Below are 12020 nucleotides of genomic sequence, written 5' to 3' on the forward strand. Positions count from 1 at the left end.
TACTAATTTTATAATACCTCTCGACAACTTCTTTAAGTTCGTCACATCTCTTAACTTTTAATACCAACAAATTTCTCAACATCATTATGGAATTAGGGAGTTTCTTAAGTTCCCTATTATAAGACAAGTTGAGATAATATAGACGTTTTAATTTATCAATTGACTTCAATACATTAATTTTTGATATTAGAATTACTCAGAATTTAATGTAGGCAAACATTTAAAACTTGAGAACAATTGTTTATAATTGGACTCATTGAAGTAATCACGGTAATAAATGTTCTTATATGATTTACTCTAAGTTATGCATTTGGAATGTTCCATGATCATTCTAATTTAGAATCAAATGAAACATGACGATTTCTTTCATCAACATTTCTTGTATCCAAATTAACCAAGATACACTCAGGCTTAGCAACTAATGTTGCAAGATCATGCATCTTGGATGTCACTATAACATCCTCAAGATATGTTACATCTTGAAGGAGGAGCGAGAAACTAAATTAACGAAATATTTATTATCAACATCTTCAAGAAATTAGCCTGTGCTTGGTAATTGAAGAAATCCTTGTTCCATCCAAAGATTAATCAATGACTCCATTTCTATCTCCAACAAAACTCCTTCAGCCATTGTTTTTTTGGTTGCAAGAAAGGTAGTGAAATAGTTTGTCAACGGATTAATGAGAGAGAAGGAAGGCTGGAAGAGTATAAGAATAGGATTAATAGGTTGAGTTGATAGTTGATTATCTTTCTCATGGACGTACGTCAATTTGAATAAAAAGAATAAATATAGATATTAAAACCGGCTTTAGTTAAAGAAGGACGTTGCTTTATTCCAAACATTACTTTGATATCCAAGGTATAAGTATTTCTTAAGCAACGGCAATATGGAGATGGAATAAAAATTAAAGGTCATGGCCTTTGAATATATTTGATTACACCAAAAATGCAATTGAAGAAATCTGGCTGAGTTGGCGTGACTTCATTACTGAGAATGGTTTATTTGACGAAGCTGGGTTTATCTTAACATGCTAAAGATGCAATTCAATTGTTTGAAGGAATTTAAAACACAATGGAGAAAGTAGATGAAGAGTGAGCCTATCCCTATAGGGGGGGTTTGGATCGGGGGTATATAAGATAAATGGGATAATCTTCGTTTATTTTACAAGATTTTGGTGTTTTGTTTATAAGTAATAAAATATTACGGTAATCTTTTATTGCAAATAGTGTTTACTGTTGGTAATATGAGGGGTAATCTGATACCCTCCCCCACCCCTAGAATTAAAACACTACTGAGGTAATCTGATTTTTCTACCATTTTTCCCTTAATTAAAAACAATTTCGGATACAATTGCCCTCAAATGTCTATCAAATAACAATTACCCTAACCCCCTTATATTTGAGAAATTAGCTAAAACACCTCAACACCACAAAAAAGTTTAAAAGTTAATAAAACACCCTCAGCCACCCAAGACCACCGCCAACCATGACTCCCACCGTCGGCCGCCAACATCAGTCATCGTAATGGTGCTCGACCGACAGGATCTAACCGGTTCTGTGCTGATAAGGCCTTTTATCCATGACCTAAAACGGCTAGATCTGGCGTTTCTATGGCTGTTTCACGGCCAAAGCTGTGGCCGTGAAACGACCACAAATTTGGCCATGAAATGACCATAGATCTGGTAGTTTTCCAGCCATTGATTTGTGATCCATGGCCATTTCCGGCTTTGTTGACACACGACTAATCATATATGACCAGTCGTGCGCCATTCCATCGACTGTCGGCAATGGTGGCTAGCTACCGACAATGGCTTAGGGTGAGTTTGCTACAAATTAAAGTTTTATATGACTGGAGTGTTTTAGCAAAATTTCAAATGTGGAGGGTTAAAAGAAATGATTCAAAAAATAATAATAATAAAAAATATTATTATATTAACATTTAAAAATGAGGGTAATTTAGTAATCTATATAACATACCTACCAATTTATCCTCTCAATCAAACATATTATTCACCAATTTATTCAAACCAACCAAATACATTTTCTAAACATCCTAGTAATCTAGGTGATCTTTCATTTTGTTAATATAATATCCCTTATAATAAAATATTATATGATCCAAACGCCCCTATAGTAGTAAAAAAAACTAACCAACATGGCTGAAACGTAATTTAATTTTTCTTTTTCTTTTTTCTAAAAGGGGTGTTTTGTTATTTCAAAATAAATTTAACAATCAACTAACATTTTATTAAGTTAAAGGACCAAAACTCTAGTATTTGAAATGATCGTTCCTAAACACTAGTAAACTAAAAGCACAGAGACTAAAAAGGAATTAAGTCCAAAGAAAAGGATAAGGAATGTTTAAAAAGAAGGGTTGAATTACAAATAAATCAAAACCAAAAAGAATATAGAATTAGAAGCAGATGAGACAAGGACGAGGCCTAGGAGGCATGCATTTGTATAAATTAAATGTTTTACACTTAAAGGAATTTTTTTTTTTTTTAATTTGTGGTAAAACCCCATAGGTTTCACTAATTCATTAAGCACCTGCCGGTTTCATAAATATTACACTAAAATGACATTTGTCACATTTGATCAGCTTTTCCTTAATAAGAATGTCATTAAATATGACTGTGAAATGACCATTTTGCCCTTATTAATATAAGTATCCGTTGCGTTGAACTAAACCATTGCTTTGTGCTCCAACAGCCCATTCATGTGAATTTAAAAAGGGTGCCCACTTGTATGAAACGAGAAAGAAAAATGGATAAATTCATCCTCCAAAACCATCTTTATGCACCACAAAACTCAGTAGAGTTTCACAACACAATAGTTGTAGCAGAGGCATTGTCAAGAGGCAACTCATGTCAAGAAAGGAGTGAAGTGAAAGAGGGTGTTGTGAAATTCAAAAACAGATGGTGCAAGTGCAGCAATATAGCATGTATAAAGATCCCAAGGACGACAAACAAGCTACCAACAAAGGAAAATAAAGAGACATATGAATTATGATGCAGAACCTAGCAATGTATTTGTAGTAGTGATAAACCTGGATACATTCAATCTGAAATCCAAGCTGCAATTAAACAAATCAAGAAGCATATGAATTTGGCAACTTTATAATGTCTTTTGGCAACTTCTTAAGACTACAATTACGGACTTTTAATACTTGCAAATTTCCTAATATTGTTATAGAATTAGGGAGTTTCCTAATATTTGGGTTACAAGACAAGTCGAGATAGCGTAGATGCTTCAATTTACCAATTGAATTTGGTACATTCTTAATATTAGAAAAACTCAAATCTAATGTACGTAAACATTTAAAACTTAGAGAACATTTTTCTGCAATTGGACTTGTTCAAGTCACTATTGTCGAAAAGTGAACCACTATGGAGTATGAATGTTCTTATATGATTTGCCTTGAGAATGCAATTGGAACGTTCCATGATGACTCTAATTTAGAATCAAATGAAACATGACAAATTCTTTCATCAACATTTCTTGCATCTAACTTAGCCAAGATACACTCAGGTTTGACAGCTAAAGTTTCAAGATCATGCATCTTGCATGTCATCATATATTTATCGTATGTTACATCTTGAAAAAATGAGCGATAAACTAAATAAACAAAATATTCGTTAACAATATCTTCAAGAGATTGGCTCGTGTTTGGTGATTGAAGAAATCCTTGAGCCATCCAAAGATTAATCAATGACTCCTTGCTAATCACATAATCTTTTGGAAACAATGAACAATAAGCAAAACATTGTTTCATGTGTGAGGGGAGATGATCGTAACTCAACTTAAGTGTTGGTATGATATCATTTTCTTCTTGTTCATCTATTTTTATCAATTCATCTTCCATGAAATGCAACCAATAGGATTCTGTATTATTCTCATAAAGTAAGCGTCCTATTGTTCTTACGGCAAGGGGAACCCCAACACATCTCGCTACAATATGCTTTCCAATTTCTACTAGTATCAAACCTTTTGGTTCAATTCCATCTTCAAATGCCAATTTTGAAAACAAAGACCAAGACTCATCGTCAGTTAGGCTTTTCAAATCATAAATCATAGAAGAACTGCTAGTAATTTTCGCTACTTGTTTACTACGGGTAGTAACTAGTTCCTTACTTCCTTTCACATCATTCATTAGTAGTGTTTTCAATTGAAAGCACTTCTCACGATTCTCATTCCATATGTCGTCCAAAACTAGTAGATATTTTTTTCCATTAATTTTTTCACAAAGGATTTGCAGCAACTCTTCAAAGTTAAGATTCTCAAATCCTACTTTTCCAGCATTTATAGATTTTAAGATGTTATTAACAATTTCTTTTACACTAAACTCATCAGACACACATATCCATATTTTTAAATCAAAATGACGCTTGACCTTTTTGTCATCGTAGACAAGCCGAGCAAGTGTGGTTTTTCCTAATCCACCAATACCAACTATGGAAATAACAGAGACATGCTCATCATAATTTGAGTCTAACAAAAGTTGTATGATTTTATTTTTATCATCTTCCCTCTTGATAACATTTTCAACAAGTTCAAAAGAGTGTGTTTCTCTTTTTGTATTCAAGATTGGTTTCTCAAAGTGATGCTCAATAAAATGGAATTGGGTCATATATTTTGCAATGTCATCTAGCTTCTCCCTAACAGTTTTAATTTTATGAGCCATCTTAAGACTATATGCAATTTGGTTAGATTTGGAGAAGAAGATGCATACCTCTAATTATTACCCGTAATCATTTCTCGCTTTATAAGTTCGGTGGAGAGATCATCCAATAAATCATCCGCTTCATAAAATACAACTTTGAGCCTTCGAAGCCATTCTATCACCATTTCATTCTTCTTGCTATACTGCTTCTCAGCATCGAGAAGAACCGCCTTGGTACTACGAACGGTTTCCGTGATCTTAGTGATATTATCTTGAACTCCCCAGGCCAGTCCAATTTCTTGGAAAACATGGGGTCCCAACAATTGCAAGAGTTTCCCAGCCATGTCAAACAGAATTCCATTAGCCATTTTTCTTTTGGATTGCAGTAAAGCTAGTGAAATTGTTTCTGAGCGATGAATGAGAGAGAAGGAGGAAATATTAGAAGAGTGTAAGAATATAATTATAAAGAGGTTATTATGTTTCTGATAAGGCATGCTGAATTAGAACAAAAAGAATAAATGTTAAAGAAGGTTGCTTTATTCCAACATTACTTGATGTATTTTTGATATGCTGAGGTATAATTTTTTATCAAGCAACCACAACATGGGAATGAAATAAAGCTTATGGCTTTTGAATTGGTCATCAAATTTTCTCAAATTTATTATCTTTAAAATTCCTAATATTCTCTCCAAAGGTGTGTTATATTGTTGGTCCTGAAAGTCCCACATTAGTGAGAAATTAATTGGTCTGCCTAATTTGTTAGTCTTTTATGTTTTTGCCTGTATTTGAAATGGGTTATGAGCAAATTTATCCAAGTGGCAATATACAGTGCAGGAATTGGCTGGAGATGGGACAAAAGAGTTGAATCTTGAAGGAAAAGTTGTGGTCCCAGGATTTATTGATTTTCATGTTCATTTGATTTGGGGAGGGCTGCAGGTTTAATTACAAACTTGTTTTATCAGCAGTATATTTTTTCTCAAGATTTTGTAGAGATTTTCAAAGAGTACTCTGCTATTATTCTTTCAACTTTTATTTTGACTAACTGGACATTGATTAGTTGAGGGTCAAAGTCTAGTGAAAAAGCATGTTGAGATTTATATATATATATATATATATGTGTGTGTGTGTGTGTGTTGATGCTGGATTTTGACACCAACTATTCGCATGTGAGAAATGATAAGTGGGCTTAGAAGTCACACGTGGTTAGGAAATTTAATAAAGGGTGAAGAACAATGTTTAAAGTGGTTCGGATGCTCAAAGGCGAATCCTACGTCTACTGATATTGTATTAATGAGAGTAAGGTCAGGTTGTGTTCAGCGAACTGAGTTACAACTTAGAGAATACAAGAGAGAGAGAGAGAGAGAGAGAGAGGATGCTATTCTAAATTGAAATTAGTCAATCTCGTAAATGAGAGGGGACAACCTCTATTTATAAGGGAATGGATCAAGGTAATGATTACTAAATCTGCAAGTGGGGTGGGTATCGTGCAAATCCTTTCCCGCGTCCCATTGTTCACCTATCCGAGTGATTTCTTCGACTTGTGCATGGATTGGACACGTGGACGGTTTCCAGCCATTTGCCAACCTGGCGTTCACCCACTGCATTGGCAAGCAGTGGCGGACCCATGATTTTTGCCTAGGGGAGGCCTCTGTGGTTCCGCCATTATTTGTCAAACAACTAGTAAAAAAATTTAAAAAATCACCAAACCTTAAGCAAAAGAAATAATATAATATCAATAATCTGAAATAAAATAACACAACAATACAATACTTTACCACTTGAATAAATCTATAAGAAGCAAAACCTTGAGCAAATTATGTTGAAAATAACATTCAATTTACGAGAAAACACAAGAAAATTTTTAAGTGGGAAAACCTTTTCAATTAAAGAGAGCAAAAGACCACAGAAATCTAACGATCCACTTAAATTCAATATAATTAAAAGAGTTTACAACAATTACAATTCACCAAAAATGTTCCACATAAATTTCTTATTTCTCCTCTTTTTTTTTTCTTTTTTAGTTTTTTTGCTTTCAAAGATTATAATATAAATTTTCATGACTTTGATCAAGCCTAGTCTAAGCTAAAGTCAACCAAAATTTAAATTAAGTCAATATTGCCTTGACTTTTAATATGAATTAATTAAAAAAAGGAAAATTTTCTTAGTATAAACATATATAATAACCAGTGGCGGATCCAGGAATTTCACTCGATGGGGGCAAAAAATAAAAAAAAAATTTATGGGGGCAAAATGTCAAAATCTTATAGGGGGTAAAATGCAACTAAATATAAATATTTATATAATTTGAAGTTTTTTAAAGTTTGAGTGGGGGCCGTGGTCCCCACTCGTCATTAAGTAAATCCGCCACTGATAATAACTCAAACTTCTTTAATAATTTTGAGTAGCTAAACGGTGACATTTGAAATGTAGGAAAGTGGCGGTTGAAGGGTGAAAAATAACGTTCAGTAAAATATAGTTAAGGTTTAATTCGGGAAAGCGAAAACATTCTTAAACACAAAATAGAAAACAAACTCACAAGATCCATGTCTTTTTCCATTAAATTAGAATAAAAAACCTCCAAAAAATAAGCATGATTCAATCCTAAAATAAACTAAAATGAAATGAGCAATACACATACCTAAAACTGAGAAAATAGAAAACGAAGCTAATTGTGGCACTTGATGAGTGAAAGCTTTAATAATTTCAGTCGTTAAAAGTTTTAAGATCGAATAACACAGAGAAAGTGAAAGAGAGAATAAAGAATTTTATAGATAAAATCATAAAAAACAGATGCACGTAGAAAAGAGTGGAGAGAGTTTTAAATTTTTAATATGATGTATGCGTGAAATATATATATTAATAGCGAGTTTTTTATGAGTCTAGATATATGTATAATATTTCTCTTTTTTTTTTTTTTAATCTGAAGATAGACTTTTATATATATATATATATAGAATTATTTTATAAGCCTATATAAACAATTTTAAAAAAAAATGTGAGGGTCGGGGCTGGGTTCGCCCTTGTTGGCAAGAGCATGTCACTCACGTCATCACGCGACGTAGTTGCATTTGAATAGTCGTGGAACCTTCTTAAGTTCTTACCACCTCATGCGAACAAGACTCTGCGTCAGTTCTACTTTTTTAGACATAACAACATGCATTGTTATGGCTGTGAAATTTTTTTCTTGATGACTTCTACTTAGTCAATGTATGACCATTTTTCCAGTATACTGAGAGTAGACATGTGCTAATATTCTTGTTCAAATGACAAAGTCGTCTCTTTGTTCTGTCTGAGTAAGTTTGAATCTTAAGTTTTTAACACAGGCTTTCCCCCTATGACTTCTAAACCTGATTTCTCTTACATAAGGAACTCTGAAGTAGCAAGTTTGAATCTTAATTAGGATTTTTTTTTACACCCTTTTTTCCCCCAATTTCTTAATTTCAAAATTGAAACTTGTTTTCTCTTCTTCTGATTCAAATTCATCCCATTGTGCAATTACATTTTTCATAATTTTAGTATTATATATTTCTAACAAACAAATATTTAAAATAAAACTACAAATGGGCTAATGATTATGAAATTTTAAGTTATTTATAATGAGGTTAAATTTGTCAAAACAAAAAATATGTTTAAAAGTAAGAAAACTAATCAATTAGCTGAGGTCGAATTAATTGTCTGACAACTTCTTGCCCTAAATAAAAAATGGAGGCCCAAGCCCACAAAAAGCACGAGAAAGAAATTTTTATATTTTTATATTTTACATTCATTTTAGACTTAAATAACTCCTTTTTATATTTATTAAAAATTCACAAGTTATTAATCTTTGACTAAAGATGTTAAATTACCTAGAATAAATAAAAATATGCAATGTTATGTAATTAAAATTGTGACCTTAATAAGAATATATACAAATTATAATAATTAAATTTATAGCAGTAGTCGGAATAGATACAAACAATAACGATAAAATTTGTAACGTTACTCATAATAAATACAAATAATGTAATTCATTAATATCATTTTGTCTTGTCAATTTTATTCATTAATATAAAAAACTGATAGATTATGTTATATATAGATTAATAAAGAATTTTGAATAAATTTGACGTCATAATCTTTAAAGAGATAAAAATACATTTATTTTAAACATATAACAACTCTTATGCAATACCAAAATCAATTTATTCCATATACTCGTTATCTATTTTGTTTTGCAATTTGTAGCACTTTTAGCTTGCCATACTCCTGTATATAGAAATGTGTACATGATATATCTTATTTATTAAAAAGAAGAGAGACCAAATCAGATATTTATATACCCTTAAACATTCATCCATAAAGTATGCCTGAAGGGGAGAAATTATTTTTAGTTAATGAAATGTAAAGCAATTAAGAAGAGCAAAAAACTCAATTACTTAAATTCTCTGGAGGTGAATCATATCAGAACAGAAAAGAGAGTGGAGTCTCCTCAAGTCTTTCTACTGCATGCCATTGTCATTGTGGATATATCAGACTCCCTCTATATATGCTACAATGAAAAATGACAGATAACCCTTCTGTCGAAACTTTGAAATTAGAACATCCTGAGATGCTGTAGACTTGTAACTCGTTCAAGTCCTTTAGGAAGAGAGATCAATTCAAGGTCATCAAATTCTCTTGAACGTAGGCTGCTAAGGGCTTCCCATTGCTTGTCATACTCTTCGTTTAGCAAAGACTTCAATTCGCAACTTTTAATACTTGGGAGACTTCAATTTTGAGAGAAGGCCAGCAGAGGTGTGTTGGTTCAGATGGTTCTACTGGAGAGTGATGAAGAAGAGAGATTTTGCAAGGGAAAGAGACGGCTGTAACATGGAATGAGTGCTGTTTTCATTCATAGAATATGGATAATATATGTACAACACCAGTCCACTGTTTTACCTAAAACAACCTAATGCAGTGGATAATTTTTACACATTTGAATTTGAAATAAACTTACATCAAAACATGTCTTAATCACAACTAAACTTAACTAAACATGTCACAAAAACATCACAATAATTCATCAAACCAGTAGCTTCAACCATTACACCCGTAACAGCAACATGAACACTTGGCGCCAAAAACAGTTTGAAACTTTAACTAAATAATTCTGCATTTCCAGCAAATTATCACCATCTTCAACACTCCTTGATAATCTTGCTGGAAACACCAAGTTTGAGTCTTAAATTCTCAAACTTGGCTTTGGATAAAGCCTTGGTCATGATGTCTACCACCTGGTCTTCACCCCTGCAATGGATCAATTTAATCTCTCCATTATTTTCTGCCTCTCTCACAGCATGGAACTTAATTTTGATGTGCTTGGTTCTGCCGTGTAAGACAAGATTTTGTAGAGATTTTCGGCAAGAGGAACCCCAACACATCTCGCTACAATATGCTTTCCAATTTCTATTAGTTTTGAGCCTTTTGGTTCAATTCCATCTTCAAATGCCAATTTTGAAAACAAAGACCAAGACTCATCATCAGTTAAGCTTTTCATCAAATCATAAATCAAAGAAGAATTGCTAGTAATTTTCACTACTTTTTACGAGTAGTAACTAGTACCTTACTTCCTTTCACATCATTCATTAGTAGTGTCTTCAATTGAAGCCACTTCTCATGATTCTTATTCCATATGTCGTCCAAAACTAGTAGATATTTATTTCCATTAATTTTTTCACGAAGGATTTGCAGCAACTCTTCAAAGTTAAGATTCTCAAATCCTACTTTCCAGCATTTATAGATTTTAAGATGTTATTAACAATTTCTTTCACACTAAACTCATCAGACACACATGTCCATATTTTTAAATCAAAATAATGTTTGACCTTTTCGTCATTATAGACAAGCCGAGCAACTGTGGTTTTTCCTAATCCACCAATACCAACTATGGAAATAACAGAGACATACTCATCATAATATGTTGAAAATTTATTACAAATTAACAGCAAAACAGGAGAAAATCCAGCAGCAAAACAGTGGAAGAACAACAAGAAAACAACAGCAAAACAGCAATGATACAGCAATGAAACAACAGCGTCAAGGCGCGCAAAAACACTGCCCTTAAGATCAAAATTTTGCCCCTACTAGAAGAATATTTGTGGTGCAAAAAGACTCAACAGCGAATTGACCTCCAAGATACAATGACGAACCTCTTTTTAGAATGCACACTCTAACAAAGGCTTAGAATAATATAAGACAAAGTAGTAGTGGTGAAGGAGAGTTGGAAAGAATAAGAGAGTGAAGAAAAATGCAGAAGCAACATACAAATTCTGTCGAGTGAGAAGATTGTGTGTTGAAAAGAGAACCAACACCTCCTTTTTATACTTGACAATTTCCGTTTTTCCCTCTTAATTTTCCACATGTAACAGCCAATTTATTAAATCAAAAATTGAAACTACCACCACTATTTAAAGCTCTAAAAAATTGTCATTGAGTTAATAACATAACAGTCATTTTTTAAATTAAAAAATTGAAACNCCCTTTAGGGTTAGGGTGACCCCAAAATTCCACCAAAATTTCAATAGTATTTAAGTAAGGTTTGTTGAAATTTTAATAATAATAAGCAACAAAACAGCAGCAACAAAACAGTGGAAGAACAGCAATAAAACAGCAGAAGAACAGCAGTAAAACAACAGTAATACAACAGAAATACAACAGTGAGAACAGCAGGAAAACCAGCAATACAACAGTGAGAATAGCAGGAAAACAGCAGCGAGACAGCAGTGAGAATAGCAGGAAAACAGTGGCAAGACAGCAGCGAGAATAGCAGGAAACCAACAGCAAAACAGTAATGATACAGTAGTGAAACAGCAATGAACACTGCAGCTAAACAACAGCAAAACAACAACGATGTAGCAACGTCAAGGCGTGCAAAAGCACTGTCCTTAAGATTAGAATTCCGCCCCTACTGGAAGAATCTTCGTGGTGCAAAAAGGCTCAACAGCGGACTGACCTCCAGGATAAAATGACGAATCTCTTTTTAGAGTACACTCTCTAAGAGAGATTTAGAATATTATAAGATAAAATAGAAGTGGTGAAAGAGAGCTGGAAGTTATAAAAATGTAGTGGCAAAATGAATTCTCTCAAGTAGGAAAATTGTCTCTGCATAAAGGAGAGTAAAACACCCCCTCTTTATACTTGCCTCTTACATGTAACAACCATTTTTTTTTTTAATTATTAAGATTGAAACTGCCCAGCCTTTATAATAGCCATTTTTAATTAAAAAAATGAAACTGCCCAACCATGATTTGAATTGTAAAGTAACCGAAGCAATTGCAATTACATTCAAGCCATAACAGTCCAAATTTTAATTACATTCAAATCATAACAGTCCAAAAATTTA

The 12020-nt window shown here is 32.8% G+C and overlaps 1 protein-coding gene across 1 annotated transcript; it reads right to left on the reverse strand.

Moving 5' to 3' along the window:
- Nucleotides 1-3403: 3403 nt before the first annotated feature.
- LOC116116457 (putative disease resistance protein RGA3) lies at nucleotides 3404-4681 on the reverse strand. Its single transcript, XM_031402519.1, has one exon. It carries the CDS (start codon nucleotides 4679-4681, stop codon nucleotides 3404-3406), a length of 1278 nt encoding a protein of 425 aa, XP_031258379.1.
- Nucleotides 4682-12020: the final 7339 nt, after the last annotated feature.

This window comes from Pistacia vera, unplaced genomic scaffold (genome assembly GCF_008641045.1).
Source record: "Pistacia vera cultivar Batoury unplaced genomic scaffold, PisVer_v2 Contig776, whole genome shotgun sequence".
In the NCBI taxonomy this organism is placed as follows: Eukaryota; Viridiplantae; Streptophyta; class Magnoliopsida; order Sapindales; family Anacardiaceae; genus Pistacia; species Pistacia vera.

Bases quoted from the DNA above. Each gene is read 5' to 3' on its own strand.
- LOC116116457 (XM_031402519.1), bottom strand. From the start codon at position 4,681: ATGGCTCATAAAATTAAAACTGTTAGGGAGAAGCTAGATGACATTGCA.